General features: G+C 51.0%; 1 protein-coding gene across 1 annotated transcript; it reads right to left on the minus strand.

Annotated features, from left to right (window-relative positions):
- Nucleotides 1-674: 674 nt before the first annotated feature.
- On the minus strand, nucleotides 675-19,297 carry LOC136955489 (chromodomain Y-like protein 2). The gene is made up of 7 exons (XM_067249201.1): nucleotides 19,181-19,297; nucleotides 11,448-12,117; nucleotides 7,716-7,930; nucleotides 2,408-2,580; nucleotides 1,917-2,127; nucleotides 1,419-1,562; nucleotides 675-1,151 (listed from the first exon to the last, which is right to left on the minus strand). The coding sequence occupies exons 1-7, from the start codon at nucleotides 19,202-19,204 to the stop codon at nucleotides 993-995; spliced, it is 1,596 nt and encodes a 531-aa protein (XP_067105302.1). The 5' UTR covers nucleotides 19,205-19,297; the 3' UTR covers nucleotides 675-992.
- Nucleotides 19,298-20,680: the final 1,383 nt, after the last annotated feature.

Here is a 20,680-nt window from a genome sequence, read left to right on the forward strand (position 1 = left end):
AACCACACCAGCTCTGTCCAAACATACGCATCACATGTCCCATCAATTGTGTTCAACCCTGGTCCTCAGGGCCCAAAGTCCTGCATGTTTTAGATGATTCTTTCATACCTGTTTTTAATAAATGGGTTGACAGGCTTCTGCAGAGCTTCCTAATGATGTTTGAATCAGGTGTGTTGGAGCAGGGAAACATCTAGAACATACAGGACAGTGGGCCTTGAGGACTAGGGTTGACCCTGTCATAAAACATGTGGGGAAAAGAGGGTGGACTCGCACTCGCTCTCGCTCTCACTCTCTCTCTGTCTCTCTCTCTGTCTCTCTCTCTGTCTCTCTCTCTGTCTCTCTCTCTGTCTCTCTCTCTGTCTCTCTCTCTCTGTGTCTCTCTCTCTGTCTCTCTCTCTGTCTCTCTCTCTGTCTCTCTCTCTGTATCTCAGCTCTTCGCCACCAAACAGAGAGGGAGACTTAAAGCGAGGTCAACAAACCTGTCTACCGAACATAAACACCAGTGGTAGTGGAGAAACTAAGGTGTTTACAAAAAAAAGTATATATTAATAAACGATCAGTGATCTCTTTAGGCTCTGTAGACAGACGTACACGTACACGTACACACACACACACACGTACACACACGTACACACACGTACACGCACACACACACACACACACACACACACACACACACACAGGTGGCGTCTCTTCCCGCCTACCAGCTGGTGCTCGTCTTTGACCTTTGACCCTCGTGCTCTGAGAAGGAAAGCGCACCATTCGCTGCCTGTCAACGATCAGACAGACGGAATGTTCTCCGTGGACAAGAACTCAACTCTGGAGATTCTACTCAGGACTATAACAGTCTAGGTGTACCGTCGGTATGTGAAGACATCAGCGCTACCCCCTGCTGGTGGAGTTGGGTACTGCAGGTAACTGGGAAGACCAGGGCTGGTTCTGGAGGTGTGTGTGTGTGTAGGGGGGGGGGGGGGGGGGGGGGGGGGAGGGGGTCAGTTCTCGTACGCCTCGTTTTGCAGGTAGCTGAGCAGGGCTTCCAGACCCTTGGTGGAACACCACAGCTGTTTAAGCAGCTGACACTCCTTCTCGTTCACCTCCTCCAGGACCGACTTCAGTACGCTCCTCATCAGGCATTTGGACTCTTCCAGAACCTGCACCGCGACACACACACATACCATTGCCAGAACCATCAGAAAGTTGTATGTATGTGTGTGTGTGTATGGTGTGTGTGTACATGCGTGTGTTTGTATGTGTGTGTGTGTGTACATGTGTGTCTGTATGGTGTGTCTGTATGGTGTACATGCATGTGTGTATGTGTGTGTGTGTGTACATGCGTGTGTGTGTACATGCGTGTGTCTTTATGGTGTGTGTACATGCATGTGTGTGTGTACATGCGTGTGTGTTCAGAGCTCACTCACCACCGCACTGCAGGTAGCCATCTCCTTCACGCGCAGCATCACTTCCTGGTTGAACGTGGTTGGCCAGAACACCTGTGACACCAGCCCTCGACTGCAGGCTTCCTGTGCTGTGAGCTTCCTCCCACAGAACAGCATCTCATTGGCCTACGGAGCGAGGGGGCGGGCACAAGGGGTGGAGAGGAGGCAAAATCACTCATGTAGCCAAACCAGTGAAACTAATCGATTTTTGGAAGGCGGAAGAAAAAAAAACAAAAAACATATTTCCGGACACAGTCAAGGAATAAATCCGATTTATATTTATTCTATGTGAAAACAGAGCTGCGTTGCTAAAACTGCACATCTGAGTGATAATCTTGTTTGTAGTAAAAAAAAAAAAATCTTTTCTCATCAAGTGAAATATTCTCGCTGCCAAACTGACTCCTTTTAAGCGTAAAAAAGCCCACAACAAATATTTTCCAATTCAATCCGACAGGGCACATTTGCAAGTGTGGTTCTCACCAGTGCCACCCCCAGGATTTGTGGGAAGGTGTAGGAGGAGCAGGCGGAGGGGGTGAGGCGCAGGGCAGCGCAGGGGGTCTGGAACCAGGCCCGCTCGCTGGCCCACACCACGTCACACAGCGGGAGGATGGAGGCGCCCAGGCCCAGCGCCGGCCCGTTCACCGCCACCACGATGGGCTTCCGGAAGTGGATGAAGGCCAGGACGAAGTCCCTGCACGGACAGGTGACCCGGCAAGGTCAGGTGACCCACACGGTCAGGTGACACGCACGGTCAGGTGACCCGCACGGACAGGTGACCCGCACGGACAGGTGACCCACACGGTCAACTGTGGTGGACTAGCTGCGTGTGTGTATACATATCTCTCTATACCTTATGTGTGTGTACTGTATATACAGTATATAATGCATGTGTGAGTGTGTTTGCGTATGTATATGTGTGTGTATTCTGTGTGTGTGCGCATCAGATTTGAACGCCCTCCCGCCCCTCTCACCGTACAGCCTCGGCGATGCGGCTGCTCTCCTTCCTGCGGTCGGTGGACAGCCGTCCAATCAGATAGGAGGGATCCAGGCCGCCGCAGAACACGCTGCCCACGCCAGTGAGCAGCAGGAGCTTACTGTCATCTGCTGCTGCATTCCCCAGAGCCCGACACATCTCCTTCATTATCTACACACACAGGGGGGAGGGGGCAGGGAAGGAGAGAGAGAGGGGGGAGAGGGGGCAGGGAAGGAGAGAGAGAGGAGGGGCAGGGAAGGAGAGAGAGAGGAGGGGCAGGGAAGGAGAGAGAGAGGAGGGGCAGGGAAGGAGAGAGAGAGGAGGGGCAGGGAAGGAGAGAGAGAGGAGGGAGGGGGGGTAGGGAAGGAGAGAGAGAGGAGGGAGAGGGGGTAGGGAAGGAGAGAGAGAGGAGGGGCAGGGAAGGAGAGAGAGAGGGGGGAGAGGGGGCAGGGAAGGAGAGAGAGGAGGGAGAGGGGGCAGGGAAGGAGAGAGAGAGGGGGGAGAGGGGGCAGGGAAGGAGAGAGAGAGGAGGGAAGGAGGGAGAGAGAACAAGAGGGACAGAGTCGTACAGAGGAGGAGCGAGACAGATAGAGAGAGGGCAGGGAAGGAGAGAGAGAGGAGGGAGAGAGGGCAGAGAGAGACAGAGACACACAGAGAGAGAGAGAGAGAGAGAGAGAGAGAGAGACACAGAGAGAGAGACACACAGAGAGAGAGACACACAGAGAGAGAGACACACAGAGAGAGAGACACACAGAGAGAGAGACACAGAGAGAGAGAGATAGAGGATGCAGGGAGAAAGGAGGGGGGGAACAGAACATGGAGAGTAAATAGGGATGGAGAAGGAGAGAGAGAAGGAGAGGGGAAGAAAAAAGAGAGACTTCAGTTACTGAGCATCTAACGACGTGAAACATACCATCAGACGAACCTTTCTCTTCAGGGTTACCATCATCATCATCATCACCTACAACCCAGAGAGGAGCCATCTAATCTTCTAATTACACATCCTGCCATAATCACACATCAGCATGTAGAACACACACAGGGAGAAGGTCTACACCATCATGGCACAGTGACACGCAACACACACACACACACACACACACACACACACACACACACACACACACACACACACACACACACACACACACACACACACACACACACACACACACACACACACACAGTGGCTGGGAGGGGGGGCTGTCACATGTGATTACCATCACAGCCCCAGGCTGCAATCATGCAGCATTCCCCATGCAGACAGCCAATCAGACAGACACAGGGAGGCAGACACACAGGGAGGCAGGCAGTGAGGCAGGCAGACAGGGTGAGAGGCAGGCAGACAGGGTGAGAGGCAGGCAGACAGGGTGAGAGGCAGGCAAGGAGGCAGGCAGACAGGGTGAGAGGCAGGCAGACAGGGTGAGAGGCAGGCAGACAGGGTGAGAGGCAGGCAGACAGGGTGAGAGGCAGGCAAAGAGGCAGGCAGACAGGGTGAGAGGCAGGCAGACAGGGTGAGAGGCAGGCAAGGAGGCAGGCAGACAGGGTGAGAGGCAGGCAGACAGGGTGAGAGGCAGGCAAGGAGGCAGGCAGACAGGCAGACAGGCAGGCAGGCAGGCAGAAGCAGGCACACAGGGAGATAGACAGCGAGGCAGTGAGGCAGGCAGACAGGGTGAGAGGCATGCAAGGAGGCAGGGAGGGAGGCAGGCAGAGACTGAAAGGCAGGCAGACCGACACGCAGGCAGTAAGGGAAGCAGGGAAAGAGGGAGTGAGGCAGGCAGACAGACAGACAACAGGGAGGCAGTGAGGCAGATTGGAAAGGCAGGATGGAAAGCATGGAGAGGAAGACAGTCATAGAAACAGGAAGGCAGGGAGTCAGGGAGGCAGACAGGTGTGCTGATAGACAGACAGACAAGGTGGTAGGCAGACACAAGTTATAGAGGCAGAACAGAGAGGCAGTTATGGATCAGGAACTGAGAGGCAGTTATAGAGGCAGACCTGAGAGGCAGTCATAGAGGCAGAGTGAGACAGGGTCCTGGGGGCGAGTGAGACTAAATATAACAAATGTATGCTTTCCTTGACGAACATCTTAAACAGCTCCCAAAGGGACTGTGTCAGGGGGGACAGGTTGGGCAATCAGTCGTCTAAGAGTTGTGCAATGTTGATTACAGTCTTTACTAACGGCACAAGATTGAGGTTGACTGTGTCCCGTCTCCAGTGTCTGTGTGTTACATGCAGCATCTGTGAGCACAAGGAGAAGGTCCCCAAGGAGACAGTAAAGTATATGGTAGCGTGCCGTATCCAAACAGGATAAGAACAGGCAGAGAGAGAGCGAAAGTGAGAGTGTGTTCCAAGGCTTTTTTCCAGCTCCATTCAGCCAGGGCCTAGTCTGCCAGGACTGAGGTCAGGAGACTAAGCACTCCACACACACAAACACACAGACACCCTAACACACAGACAGACACACACACACACACACAGATGGTTGGCGAGTCGCTCTGCCAGTCTAGTGATATGATACACAGTCATCCTGGGAAGGCAGTCAAGATACGAGCCAGAAGACAACGCGAAGAGGAGGGGCGGGTAGGGGGTGAGTGAGCAGGGGGGGGGGGGAGGGTGAGTGAGTGAGTAGGAAGGGGATGTAGGGGTGGGGTGTGTGCGGAGGAAAGGAGGTGTGGTGGTGTGTGAGGATGTGAGGATGTGGGGGGGTGAGGATGTGGGGGGGTGTGAGGATGTGAGGGGGGTGTGAGGATGTGGGGGGGTGAGGATGTGGGGGGGGTGAGGATGTGGGGAGTGTGAGGATGTGGGGGGGGTGAGGATGTGGGGGGGTGAGGATGTGGGGGGGGTGAGGATGTGGGGGGGTGAGGATGTGAGGGGTGTGAGGATGTGGGGGGGTGTGAGGATGTGGGGTGTGTGAGGATGTGGGAGGGGTGAGGATGTGGGGGGGGGTGAGGATGTGGGGGGGTGAGGATGTGGGGGGGGGTGAGGATGTGGGGGGTGAGGATGTGGGGGGGTGTGAGGATGTGGGGAGTGTGAGGATGTGGGGGGGTGAGGATGTGGGGGGGGTGAGGATGTGGGGGGGGTGAGGATGTGGGGGGGGTGAGGATGTGGGGAGGGTGAGGATATGGGGGGGTGAGGATGTGGGGGGGGTGAGGATGTGGGGGGGTGAGGATGTGGGGAGGGTGAGGATATGGGGGGGTGAGGATGTGGGGGGGGTGAGGATGTGGGGGGGGTGAGGATGTGGGGGGGGTGTAAGCTCCCTCTAAGCAACACAGCGGGAGAGCGAGCGCTAACCGGCTCAGCGGGGGAGGTGACGGTGAAAGTACCGGTTAACGGCTCTGCTTCTGAGGCTGTCACTGTCAGACACCAGGGGACAGAGAGACAAGCTCACAGACGTAGAGACAGAGAGAGACAGAGAGAGACAGAGAGAGTCAGGGATATAGATAAGAGAGAGACAGAGTCAGGGATATAGATAAGAGAGAGAGAGAGAGTCAGGGATATAGATAAGAGAGAGAGAGAGTCAGGGATATAGATAAGAGAGAGAGAGTCAGGGATATAGATAAGAGAGACAGAAAGGGAACGAGGGGAGAGAGAGAGTGAAAGATTGAGAGAGGGAAACAGAGAGAGAGACAAAGACAAAAAGAGAGAGAGAAACATTAAGGGAAAGTCGAGAAAAACCCAGAGCGAGAGACAGAGCGAGAGACAGAGCGAGAGACAGAGCGGGAGAGAGTATTAAACGAGAGCATAGCGGAGTGGAGGAAAAGCTAAGGGAGAGAAAGGAGGATTTTCTAAATCTAACACATCCTGTTAGCAGAGCGGTTCCCCTCTGCCACCGAGACACACAGAGAGACTGAGGAGGAGGACCGGGTCTGTTTGATACCCACGCCCCCACACCCCCCAGGCTCAGGGGGTTACTGACAGATCACAGGAGCTGTTACCACCAAGCATAACAGGGGTCCGGTGTGTACCAAAGATGAATCTGTAAACCTCCCTCCTGGACACAGATACCAGCCACCCATCGAGGTGCTAGCTGTCTGCTAGCGTAGCCGGCTAAAGAGCTGCTTCTGAAAGGTGCTCGTTGAGTGTGTGTGTCAGAGGACCCTGGTTTGAACCCTGGATAAGTGAAGGAGGAGGCGATACTGATGAGAGATGCCATGACTCCTGTACACCATGACATGACTGTGACACGGGACACAGGCAAAGCTACACTCCACCTCTAACTCAGATGGAAGAAAATCAAAGATCTTTCTACAGGACCAGGGACAGGGCCCAGGGCCCAGGAACCAGGGCCTGGTTTCCCTGGGGGAAACACTTTTACGATGGTCACAGATCACTTAAGCAATGAAAGACAGCAGCAAGGGTTTCAACGGTGCTGTAGCTCTTTATCTTCTCCTCTATCCCTCCCTCTTTCTCTCCTCCATCCCTCCCTCTTTCTCTTCTGTCCATGATTCTCCTCATCCGGGCCTTTGGGCCTTCTTTCCAGTTAACGAGAACACGAGATTGGTTTACGAGGCCACAAACTTCTGGAGAGAGAGAAAGAGAGAGGGGGACACAGAGAGAGATAGAGGAACAGAGAGAGGGACAGAAGGAGAGAGAAAGGCACAATCATAGAGAGAGGGAGAGAAAGAGAAAGAGAGGTAGATGGAGACAAAGGCAAAGTGAGAAAGCGAGGGAGAGAGAGAGACTCAGTGAGAGAGAGGGAGAGAGAGAGAGAGAGAGAGAGAGAGAGAGAGAGAGAGAGAGAGAGAGAGAGAGAGAGCGGGAGGGAGGGAGGGAGGGAAAGACAGAGACTCAGTGAGAGAGTAAGAGAGAGAGAGAGCGAGTGTGAGAAGAAGATATTGCAGAGCATCGCTGGGGAAAGCCCTGATTTGACGCTAATCGTATGGTGCACGATGACAGCCGCTCCCCCTCTCGATGAGACACAAGCACACAGTCGTTTATCATCAGGCCGCCATCCGGCGTCCGCAGGTCGACATGGCGACAACAGAGCTGTCTTCATTCCTTCTCTCACAAGCTGCCTAGTCACATATCTGTGGGTATGGAGATGGTGTGATCGGCTCAGACTGCCTTATGGACGATCTACTGTGTGAGTGTGTGAGAGTGTGTGTGTATGTGTGAAAGTGAGTGTATGAGTGTGTGTGTGTGAGAGAGTTAGTGTGTGTGTGTGTGTGTGTGTGAAATTGAGTGTGTGAGACAGTGAGTGTGTGTGTGAGTGTGTGAGAATGTGTGTGTGTGTGAGAGAGTGTGAGTGTGTGAGAGTGTGTGTGTGTGTGTGTGAGAGAGAGAGAGTGTGGCGTCTCTCCTACCTCTGGGGTCAGTGCGTTGTTTTCGGACGTCTGGCTGGACAGCAGCACGTGGGTGAAGCCCTCCTCCTTCCTGACCACAATGTCACGGAAACGACAGTTGGTCTCGTTCTGCCTCACGTTGTACCTCAGGCGCTTGTCGAACACGTAGGCCTTGTCCTCCGCCAGCTTCCGCTTCACGGAGCTGCAGGTCATCCCTCCGTTAGCCACGGACGAGCCTGGGGGGGGGGGGGAGGGGGGAGTCAGTACCAGGGGGGAGGAGGGGAGGTAAAGGGAGTCAGTACGAGGGGGAGGGGAGGTAGATCAGCAGCAGTTTTTGTTTTGTAAATGAGACTCCCACCTCACATCTTCTGTCTGCCCTGCCCTGTTAGCTTGTCATGAAACTGCTGCTGAAATACCGCGGTCATGCCCTCATGTTCTGTACAACGTGTACCAACGCAACAGGTGATTTAGCTAGTTGCCGCAATATGTGCCAGTACAATATCTATCTGGCTTGGGGCATGGTGTTTGTTGATGTTCCATGGAGGGACGGTTTAAGACTGACTTATCTCAATGTCATGCTGCACTGCTTTCCTCTTTTGTCATTTGGAGACATTAGCCCCTGAGTCCTCAGACTGCTGGGAGTATCATAGTTCTATTGGATTAAACCTCCTACTGATTATATTAGTATTTCAAACATGTCATGTCCAGGACTGCAAATGAGCTGAGAGAGAGAGAGAGAGAGAGAGAGAGAGAGAGAGAGAGAGAGAGAGAGAGAGAGAGAGAGAGAGAGAGAGAGAGAGAGAGAGAGAGAGAGAGAGAGAGAGAGAGAGAGAGAGAGAGAGAGAAGTCTGACACAAGGGTCCCTGTTTGAGGGATGGTCTGGACATGACATCATTCAAACGCAACAACCACATGATACATGTGAAACCACGATGAACTCATTTTAGCGTACTTCTACTGAATTTATTTGATATTTTTCTCTGGTGTCGTGGATCGGAAACCTATCCTTGAAGAAAAGAAACTCTCTTAATCAAACTATTAAACGGTCTAGTAAGCTGATTGATGAGTTTAAATAACTCGGCTTGTAACCCAGTTACATCAGATATCTGGCTCTGTTACAAACTGACTCCCACCAGTAACACAGTGAATTTCAGTTGTCTTCCTTCTGGAAGAAGGTTTATAGTTCCGGAGTGCAGTAACAAAACGGTTTAAAAATAGCTTCGTTCCAGGAGCCATCAGTCAGATTGTTGTAGTCGTGGAAACACTACACTGGTGAAGCAACAATTAATTATTTTTTAATTATTTTATTTGTTATTTGCTACGGTTTAGTGACGACTGGAACAGAGAGTTCTTGTATTATGTGTTAGTGTAAAATGTCTGTCAAGATGGATGCCTTTAAACAAAATCTACCTGCTGGTTAAAATTAAAGGTCCCATGACATGAACATTTCAATTTTTATTAAACATTAATATGAGTTCCCCAAGCCTGCCTTCGGTCCCCCCATTGGCTAGAAATGTTGATAGGTGTAAACCAAGCCCTGGGTATTCTTCTCCGCCTTTGAGAAAATGAAATCTCAAACAAGGAAACGTTACCTCCTCTTTCTCTGCTTTGCCCGCCCAGAGAATTTGGCCCACCAATGAGAAAATGAGCTACGACTTGCAAACGTGATATTGGTTTTTCCTCCAGAGACAACATGGCTTGCAAATGACCGAAGCATGGCAGTCAGCCCCCATTTAAAGCTACAGACACAGAAATGACACGTCCTAAGGAAAGCTCATTGTTGGACTGCTCATAGTGGCTGTAATTCTGCACCAAGGCTGAATTTCGGGAAAGAGACTTCAGGTACAATATTAGGGGACCACTAAGGCCTATATAAAAGCATCCAAAAACAGCATGTCATGGGACCTTTAAGTAACCTGAACCTGAGGACACCTTGACTCATTTATTTGCTTACAAACTGCAGCAAGACAACATGACTACAACAAGACCAGCAAAGAGCTAAACAACTCGAGACACCTTATCGACCAAAATCAAACATCGCTCTCTAACTATGTCATCCGTAGGCCTACAGCAGAGCAACGCCACCTGTGTTTCTATCTTAACGGCCACCATCTCCGTCCATAACGTTAGACTGTAGTCGCCCCGTTGGCGGTTGACACCACTGGGGGCTCGGTGTAATGGTGTCGGAAACACACGCAACATGGACCTCCCATCTCTCATCTTGACGGACACACACTGAGGCAAATGTTTCAATAAAATCAAAGTGACGCTAATGGATGCCGTTAGCGAAGACCGTATGCAGATAGATAACTAGAATCACTCTGAGGTCTAGTGTCTCCTAGTCTCAGACAGACTAAAAAGTAGAATAAAGGCCTTGAACGAAAGCAGTAGGGTATTTTAAAGAAGTTAAACTGATGACCTATTCTGGGATAATACTTGTTCATCAAGTTTCTTCTTTCACTATCCGATAGCTTGTCTACCCTTGTCCTGACCATAGTTATCTTAGCAAAGCACACTTGATTTCAGAAGCCTTGCTAACCAGTTTCGAGAGCTGTTAAATTCAACGTTAGTCTGCTGCTCTTGGTGAGAACAATAACGGGGAAGTGAGTCACACGCAGTCCCTTTATTTCGTCTGTGGACGAGCCAAGAGTTTGAATCTTGAACCCTGACAGATGCTTCTCTCACCATGTCTGCTTAAGAATGCGGCATGGAAAAATGACAGCTCGATAAAAGACAGGCGTACAACCGCCCGCAAATTTGCATTTGTCTGTGTAGTTCAACAGCAAATAAAAGCTGTCATAATAGTTTATTTTTTTAAGACAATTACTATCTTCTGTAGGCCTACTAACTCACAGTCAAAGCTCTCCTTGCAGCTTGTTAACAAGAAGCTCAATACATTTGACAATAAATCTTAAGCTTCGACTTAATATGTCGCACAACCAACAGGAACATCATAACACATCCAAACAATTTGATCGCATAAACTGTTGCGAGTTTCAAACGCGACCATTAAGACTCCCTTACGATGCGCCCATTCACAAATGTGTGTGTGCTTAATTTGGCCAAATGGCTTTGGAGCCGGTGAGATACCCAAACACTGCCCAAATGCAGCCAGGCGCACGGAATGCCTACAGCCGATTCGATCATCTGACCAGCCACGTTCGTCGTGCGAAGACGCCGGTGTCGGAGCTAACTAAATGTAGGCTAATTATTAACCGGGAGCCTGAAGCCTGGACTGTGCCCCTGCTAGCAGCGAGAGAAACGGTTTTGTGTTCTTATCATCTGCTGTGTGGCTGGAGGCTTCTCCACTGAGGACCCAACACGGCCTGCTTTCTCCGCTAAAGGTCACACACACACACCTTATGGCCTCTGCCTCAGCGACGTACTCTGCGGCCAGAAGGTGCTCTGCTGTAATCAGCACCGGAACAACAGCAGCTCAGATCTGCAACCCTGTCTACGCGACTGGCATGGATAAAATGTCTACCCTCAAATGTCAAATTAATATTCCTCTCCCGCCTATAGTCACAGTCATTCAATAGAGGAGGAAACAGAAATCAAGCTGAGTGGAATCCAAATTAGAAATGGCACAGACAGTGTCAAATGACTATTCCCAAAGTGCCAGGCTGTTTAAAAGGCCAGAGAGACTGACTCTCACTTCTGTGCATGGGTCAGGCTGTAAAACAAATCCAACTGTGCCTGATTTGACGGTGTTCGTGGTGGAGTGAATTCCCCCCTTGACCTTTGACCTCTTACCTAGTTCATTGCTAAGCGGTGTTGTGGGAGTGTCCGGACCCAGCCTGGCCCCCTGGTCCCCTCTGTCCAGGGGCAGCCTGTGAGTCCTGGCTGGCGCCCTGTACAGGAGGGGGGCCTCTCCGTTCTGGAGCCCGTTGTGAGGGCCTCTCGATGGGGAAAGGAAGTCTAGCCCCTCCTGGGTGGGCATGGTTCTGTGTCCCATCCTTTCTCCTGGAGCCTGCTTTACTCCTCCTCCTCCACTCATCTTCTTCACCTTCAGGGAAACCCCACCTACCCCGGGCCCCGCCCCTCCGCCAGGCCCCGCCCCTCCACCAGGCCCCGCCCCTCCACCAGGCCCCGCCCCTCCACCAGGCCCCGCCCCTCCGCCATGCCCCGCCCCTCCGCCGCTAGTCCGTTTTTTCTTCCTGGCGTCCGGCCGCGACCGGGGGCTGTCGGGGGTCGGGGGCAGGGGCGGTCGGGGCGTGGCAAGGAGGGGCGGGGCCCGGGGGGGCTTGGCGGGGCGCTTGTGTCCGTGGAGACGCAGGCCGTTGAACTGGTCGATGAACTCCTCGCAGTGCAGCAGGTGATGTTCCGGCTCCCAGGTGTCCTCCTTGCTGCCGTAGCCCTTCCAGCGAATCAGGTACTCCCATTTGCCCTTCTTGTTCCGGCGCTTGTCGACGATTCGCTCCACCTGGCGGAGGGCACACGGGGGGCGGGGTTATGAGTGATGGTGGGGGAGGGAAACAGCTGTGTGTGGGAGTTCAGAAGGTGGAGGTGTGTGTGTGAGTTCAGAAGGTGGAGGTGTGTGTGTGTGTGTGTGTGAGTTTAGAAGGTGGAGGTGTGTGTGAGTTCAGAAGGTAGAGGTGTGTGTGTTAGTTCAGAAAGTGGAGGTGTGTGTGTGTGTGAGTTTAGAAGGTGGAGGTGTGTGTGTGTGTGTGTGAGTTCAGAAGGTGGAGGTGTGTGTGTGAGTTCAGAAGGTGGAGGTGTGTGTGTGAGTTCAGAAGGTGGAGGTGTGTGTGTGAGTTCAGAAGGTGGAGGTGTGTGTGTGTGTGAGTTTAGAAGGTGGAGGTGTGTGTGAGTTCAGAAGGTGGAGGTGTGTGTGTTAGTTCAGAAGGTGGAGGTGTGTGTGTGTGTGTGAGTTTAGAAGGTGGAGGTGTGTGTGAGTTCAGAAGGTGGAGGTGTGTGTGTGAGTTCAAAAGGTGGAGGTGAGTGTGTGTGTGTGTGTGAGTTCAGAAGGTGGAGGTGTGTGTGTGTGTGTGAGTTCAGAAGGTGGAGGTGTGTGTGTGAGGGCGGAAGGGCTATGGTGACTCCATCATACATAGTATCTACATCCTAGAATAGGAGCACACACACAATCACACAATCAAAGTTTGAAGTACAGAATATGAGGGAAAGGAGCCGGGATGATCAGCTGGCATCCCGCCCTCCCTCCCTCCCTCCCTCCCTCCCTCCCTCCCTCCCTCCCTCCCTCCCTCCCTCCCTCCCTCCCTCCCTCCCTCCCTCTCTCCTCCCTCCCTCCCTCTCTCCTCCCTCCCTCCCTCCCTCCCTCCCTCCCGCCCTCCCTCCTGCCCTCACTCCCTCCCCCCCAATCCCTGTCTACCGTCTCCCCCCCCTCCCCCCCTCCCACCCTCCCCTGGAGGACCTGGTGGACTGATGGGGAATGCTTGGCAGAGCTGAGCTGGCTGATTACCACAGAGGAAGCCATCATTACCACAGAGGAAGCCATCATTATGCATGGTACCTCCACTGTAGAACACACACACACTCACAGAAACACGCACACACTCACAAAAATACAGGTACAAACACACACATTCAATCAAAGTTTTACGTACAGACTGAGGAAAAGGAGCCAGGGATACCATGTAACTGTGCACACACACACACACACACACACACACATGCACACATACACACGCACACACAGAGCACATAAGCATGCACACACACACATATGAACACACACACACACAGGGATTGGGGAGGTGCTCACACACACGCAAACATACAAGCGCACACACACATATTCTTGCCTGTGGGGGTTTGAAACAAGAATCAAAAATAGATGCAATTGCACCCTGGCCCAGCTCAGTGTGATTGGCACATGGGAGTTTGATGAAGCCTAATGCATTGATACATCTACAGAAGAGAACGTCAAATAATAGCCTCCAACTCCATCTACACACGCTCATACACACCAAGTCTCTCTTGTCACACACACACACACACACACACCCTGGGCATCTCCTACACCTCTGTTCCTGAGCACTCTCACACACAAACTCTCTCACACACACACACACACACACACACACACACAACTCTGTTTCAGAGCACGCTCTCAAACAGATACACTGACATACACACCCACACACACATTCAAACACACACATACACACCCTAGGCTGGGGATCAAGTCCACAGCCTTCATCCAAACCCTTCAACTCCATCCTCCAACATGTGAGGCTCTGGAGACGCCAAATGATTTGTTTACGGAGTAGAGACTTCTGGGGGAGGGAGTGGAGGAAGTGTGTTTGGGAGGGGGGGGGGGGGGGTGGAGGAAGTGTGTGTGTGTGTGGGGGGGGATATTGAATCTGTGAAAGTACATGTTGTAACGGTGGTACATGTCAGATAGCACTGTGTCTACTGTAGGGGGGAGATAAGGGACACTGTGGGAGGGGGCTGTTCCAGCACGGTGGAACCCCACAGCCTGACAGAGGGCTCATCGAGGCCCAGCAAGGAGGCTTGAAATAGGGCTGGAGGTGGAGGACGAGGAGGCTGGGGGGGGGGCTGGGGTAGGCTGTGGGAGGCTGGGGGGCTGGAGGCTGGGGGGAAGACTGGAGGAGGCTGGGGGGCTGGAGGTTGGGGGGGAGGCTGGGGGAGGCTGTGCACCCAGACACACCCGGCATGACGCGGGTGAACCACGTTGGAAAAGAGGGTTGTGGGTGGTTACGTTGTGGGTTTCTCTTTAGGTACTCTGCACTGAATGATAACGTCACATTAACTATGACATCACATTCACAACGATGACATCACATTCACAACTATGACGTCACATTAACTATGACATCACATTCACAACTATGACGTCACATTAACTATGACATGACATTCACAAGAGGATCGTGTAGATATACGGTCTCTGTCGTCTAGCAGCTCCTAGATGTGCTGCGGTCCAGGGTCTGCTGGACTCCCACACCAGAGAGCATTCGCTCAGCAGCACTTTGGCCTCCTCTCTCTCCACTGCCTCCAGTTAGGACGGCTCCCTCCCTCTCTCTCCTTCACAAAACATCCTCCCACCCACAAGACTTCAATGGAGCTTGATTTAGCCCTTACTTCCAAGGTAGGCGGGGCAGTGTGTGAGTGTGTGTGTGTGTGAGAGAGAGAGACAAAGAAAAGAGGAAGGAGGGAGAGAGAGAGAGAAAGACACAGACAGGAGGAGGGAGACAGAGAGTAGGAAGGAGAGAGAAAGAGAGACAGAAAGATAGAGGCAGGAAGGATAGAGAGAGAGAGAGAGGATAGAGAGGAGAAAGTAGGGAGAAAGAGAGAGAGAGAGGAAGAGAAGTATGAAATGTCCGGTGTTTATGAGAAAATGAAGAGCAACAAAGCAGTGATTGGCTCACAAACACACAAGAGGGAAGGGCTCACCCACCTGTACCCTGCTAGCCTGTGACCAGACAGTGATGCAGGAGTACAGATCTGCTCCCCAACAGGTGTGCTGGTCAGTGTGTTAAGAGTGTGTGTGTGTGTATATGTGCGTGCATGTGGTTTTCAGCTTGAATGATGCTCTTTCTATCATCAGACAGATGAGAGAGACCCAGAGCTGGTGTGATCCGTCTAACAATGATCCACCCCCCTAGCCCCAGTACCCCTAGCCCCAGTACCGCTAGCCCCAGTACCCCTAGCCCCAGTACCCCTAGCCCCAGTACCGCTAGCCCCAGTACCCCTAGCCCCAGTACCCCTAGCCCCAGTACCTCTAACCCCAGTTCTCCAATCCTAGACCCAATCTCCTGTAATTTAGCCACTAGCCCCAGTACTCCTAGCCCCAGCCCTAGCCCCAGCCCTTGCCCCAGCTCTATTCCTAGCCCCAGCCCTGCACAGATGACTGCAGCTTCTGCATCAGGTAGTCTTAGATGGGTGAGCAACAGGGGTGTCGTCTTAGATGAAGACACCATTACGAAGCTTCCCGCCTCACAAACTGTCACGCTTCCCACATCACTGAGCACTACAGAGAGAGAGAACGAGAACGAGAGCGAGAAAGAGACAGACAGAAAAAGAGATGGCGGAAGACAGAGAGTGAGAGTGAGAGAGAGAGAAGGAGAGAGAGAAACAGAAGGAGAGAGAAAGAGAGACAGACCTCTGAACAGGTGTGATTAAAACAAATAACAACAAGACAGCCCTCAGACCAGAGCCGGAGCAGGAGCTGACAGTGGATGAGTTCCCCGGCCAGCAACATCCATCCACATTACAACCTGTCATCAGAGACACAAGGCTACACGTTCCAGAGCTGGACTCCAGAGCTCCACAAAGCTGGGCTCCAGAGCTCCACAGAGCTGGGCTCCAGAGTTCCACAGAGCTGGGCTCCAGAGCTCCACAGAGCTGGGCTCCAGAGCTCCACAGAGCTGAGCTCCACAGAGCTGGGCTCCAGAGCTCCACAGAGCTGAGCTCCACAGAGCTGGGCTCCAGAGCTCCACAGAGCTGGGCTCCAGAGCTCCACAGAGCTGGGCTCCAGAGCTCCACAGAGCTGGGCTCCAGAGCTCCACAGAGCTGGGCTCCAGAGCTCCACAGAGCTGGGCTCCAGAGCTCCACAGAGCTGGGCTCCAGAGCTCCACAGAGCTGGGCTCCAGGGCTCCACAGAGCTGGGCTCCAGAGAGCTGGGCTCCAGAGCTCCACAGAGCTGAGCTCCAGAGCTCCACAGAGCTGGGCTCCAGAGCTCCACAGAGCTGGGCTCCAGAGCTCCACAGAGCTGGGCTCCAGAGCTCCACAGAGCTGGGCTCCAGAGCTCCACAGAGCTGGGCTCCAGAGCTCCACAGAGCTGGGCTCCAGAGCTCCACAGAGCTGGGCTCCAGGGCTCCACAGAGCTGGGCTCCAGGGCTCCACAGAGCTGGGCTCCAGGGCTCCACAGAGCTGGGCTCCAGGGCTCCACAGAGCTGGGCTCCAGAGCTCCACAGAGCTGGGCTCCAGGGCTCCACAGAGCTGGGCTCCAGGGCTCCACCGACTAGCACCAGCTACAGCAACTCTGCATCCGCAATGATGCTGACGATTTATTCATTCAGCGTTTATCTGAAATGACATTCAACCCTGGTCCTCAGGGACCCCCTGTCCTGCCTGTTTTAGACGTGTCCCCGCTCCAACACACCTGATTCTAATGAATGGACATCAAGCTCTTGCAGAAGCCTGATAAAGAAACATTCATTAGAACAGGTGGGTTGGAAGAGGGAAACGGTTTAGGGCAGGAGGTACCCAGGACCAGGGGGTACCTGGGCCCAGGGGGGTAGCCGGGCCCAGGGGGTAACCGGCCCAGGGGGTAACCGGCCCAGGGTTGAATGTCGCTGAAAGGACAGTATAAGAGTAAGGATCTGAAGTGCACAGTTATATTTTCCGTTTTTTTTTTTTTTATTGGATATATATTTTGAAGAAGAGAGACAAGGAGGACATGCAGGAAATGTCCCTGGGTGGATTTGAACCCCTGCTATATGGCCTCGTCTAAAGCAGAGTACACATTCAACAGGTGAGTTAACGGGGAGTCCCAGGTAGCGCGTGGTTCTAACGATATTTCGGTGGTCAGAGTCAAGGAACATTCTGTATTTACTTCTAGATGATATTGGTTCTCTCATAGTGCTCTAAGCATGAGTGCGTTTGAGAGGTTAACAAAATCGCATAAACGTGAACTAGTGAAATTAACTCGAGGAAACTTTTTGCATTACTTTTAAAAAACATGTTTCCATGTGTAGGCTGCGTTACAGGCTGGTATCAATTTCACAACCCGATGTAGTTAGAAATAAATGGTGCCGATAATTGATATTGATGATTGATCCATTTGTGAGAATTGTCGAAATTGGGCTATGTTCTGCGTTAAACCAGGCCTATAAATTAGTTTTGAATTAATAGGACGAAAAGCATTCTCAACTTCCCAAACTCAATGCATGATGATTTGAAACTGATAAAACAAAACTATGTCGTCGCTATCGCTTGCTGTGATTGCGACACGTCACCATAAGGCCTTGATATAATGTGTATAACAGAACATTCTGAACCATGCTCCTCAGATCAGACGGGTATGGAAACTGTCTGCGTGTTGTACAACCGTTAATAGTCATTAAATCATAATACATTATTTGCAAGGCCGTTTGGAACACATGAGGTCACTCCAAGCGCACGTGAGGTTGGAGTCGAACAACATTTCCAACGTTACCCCAGTAGGCTTAAAAGGTCATTTAGGAATAGGCCTGTGATATAAATTACAGGAGAAGTGAAGGATGTGTGAGGGATACAAGGTAGGTCATGCTGTTCGATGTGATAAAAATCATTTAAAAATCTAAATCAGCGCATATAGTGTATTGCCAATGACAACCTGTAACAAGACTACATTCTTATATTATTTAGTTGCATAACGATTTTACACGTAGGCCTAAAGGTGACATTTTATTCTCAGAATATAGACATAGCTAAATGAGAGACTACTCGGTGACCGAATAGTAGTAGGCTATTTCTTAGGCCACAAAACAAGTGTAGGCTAGTGTACAGTAAGGAGCCAATTTGTATACAGTCGTGGATACGCCGATAACATCGTTGATACAGCAATTGAAACCACTGCTTCGCCAACAACCAAATGGGTAACACACTTTCACTGCGTTTCCGCTAAATAAAGTGAGGTGTTTCTGCAACATGCCTACATCCCTCCATCAGTCTTCCTGGCTGGGTCAGTAGGACATGTGCTGAACAGGACCGAACAACCTGTTAGCCTATGAAAAGAAACCGAAACAGGGTCGCCATGACATCAATCCTCAAATAAAGACGGGCTGAAGTCAACGGTATAAGTCAACAACATGAACAAAACCAACCACGTACTTCTCAGAGCCTACCCAACTTCAAGCACCAAAACCCCAACCGCTATTTCAGGGAGTAAATGTTGTGTTGGGTGCGCGAAACCCAAACAATCCTGCTGCCAACCAACGTTTGTCCAACTTTTCGCTGGAAATTAAGATTAAGTATCAAATTAGTCCCTATTCCAAATGTACAACGACAAATAATATAGCCCAAACTAAATTCTACACCATGGTTAGTCCAACAAAAAGCCAATGAAAAAGTCACACCTCCACACTTCTGGGCTATCTTATAATAGGCTATTTAAATATATATAGGCCTATATATATTTTAAAAATGTATTCCTTTGGCATGCGCACCTTCGGAACCATCACCCAGTCTCGCTCTTCACCATGTCCTACTGTCACTTTACCCCGACTTTGAACTCGCGCGACGGATAGGGAGTTCACATCTAATAATCTAGCTGTGAACTAAAGACTATATGTCGAAACTCATAAACATTCTTAGCGACACAAAGTAGGTATAGTCAACACATCGATCAAATCATGAACCTCATCTTCCTAAACCTTGGAAGGGTTGGTTAGTTTCGCCTATTTAAAGGGCTTAGGACATCGCTTTTCTCTATGCGCGAGGACCTCCCCTTACTTCCTAATTCCATTATTCTACAATATCGCAGAGTATTTCCTTTGGACAGGGTTGTACACTACCTCGTAAAGGTCTCCCGAAGCCATTGTGGGGTGCGGACTTCGGCGGCGCGGCGTTCTTGCCAGCCTTCTTGTCTTTTTTTGGATCCTACTCGCTCGGTGTTTCGGTGAAAGCCCTGATAGACGGGTATTAGCGAACAGCCTTCGTAGCCAGCCGCAGTAGCAGATCAGCAGACAGTGTCAATCGAGCCCGGCGCTCCGCGATGGATCGCTCTTCACTTAAAACAAACAAGCGAGGGTTGGGGCGTTGCTGTTTACTCTTAACCCGAGTGGATGACTGAAATTAGTCAACCTGTGAACGTGATCATGTGTGAAATGCGCCTCCGTCCCCCGCGCGCTGGTGAAGTGGCCGTATATTCAAGAACCAATGGGAGATGACGGGTGTCCTTCCACGGGGAGACACCAACTGATGATACCAATTAAGCTTCCTATCATTTACAGTTCACCTCATGTTATCATTTGACGACCTAGATGATTTATCGTGTCCAGATGAATTATTACAGCCTAGTGTTGTGGCTATCATGTTGTAAATGTGACAAGAAAACAATTGTTTATCGGTGACATTTGGATACCACATCAGTCAATGAGACTAATCAATAGCCTAATTATGCCTTATGCCAAGCATAAAAACATTATCAAACGTTTTCCAAGAGCAGTTCTCACCTAGTTGTCAAATTACAGGAACAAAGGAGTCTTGAAGAAAAATGAAAATGTCCCACCAGACAGACTTAATCTTCCTTAGTTCACTGTTTTGTCTTATAATCACACACCCTTAATGGTCTCAATGGCCTGTTTCTATCAATAATCTGTCCATGTCTGAAATGCAGGGAGGGATTTGTAGTTTTATGCACTGTAGTCTAGAAGGTCTATAGTTTCATGCTTTCATATTTGACCACATGCAGCTTGTAAACTGCCATGTGGATTTGAAAAGGTATCAAAACCGGTTGAACCTGTGTCATTCCACACACACCTCTTGGCTCTGGATTGATGGATGGAAAAATGGTACAAAAAATTAAATTGTCTCACTGTTGTGTAGCCTACTGTACTGCCTCAGTCTCTGGACAGTTGAACTGAGTATTTGCATGCAGGAATTTTTATTGCAGCAGGTTGCCAGTCATATTCGTGCCAGAATGAATATGACAATATCAACAGCCACATCAGTGATTTTTATTTGTTTCTAAGTGCAGTTTTAACATGAGCCTTCATTCAAATCAGAGAACAGCAAGGGAAACACACTGATGATGGGGTTCAATATTTCATATTTTTCAGAGTGCTCTACATGCTGTAGTTTCAGTAACATGCTGTGTGTGTGTGTGGCTTACCACAATCTGCACCCTACCACCCAACCCCCAACTGTCGCTAACTCGACAGTTGATGGGAAATTAGGGCTTGTTGGCGTTTCCTATGACCTCGTTAGCTAGCCACTGTCTCATCTTGGGCTCCAGCTCTCTTGTCACAACCCCTTTATTCTGGGGAAGAACGTGTTTTCCAGAGCAGACTGGT

The sequence above is a fragment of the Osmerus mordax genome, chromosome 13, assembly GCF_038355195.1.
Source record: "Osmerus mordax isolate fOsmMor3 chromosome 13, fOsmMor3.pri, whole genome shotgun sequence".
NCBI classification, from domain to species: Eukaryota; Metazoa; Chordata; class Actinopteri; order Osmeriformes; family Osmeridae; genus Osmerus; species Osmerus mordax.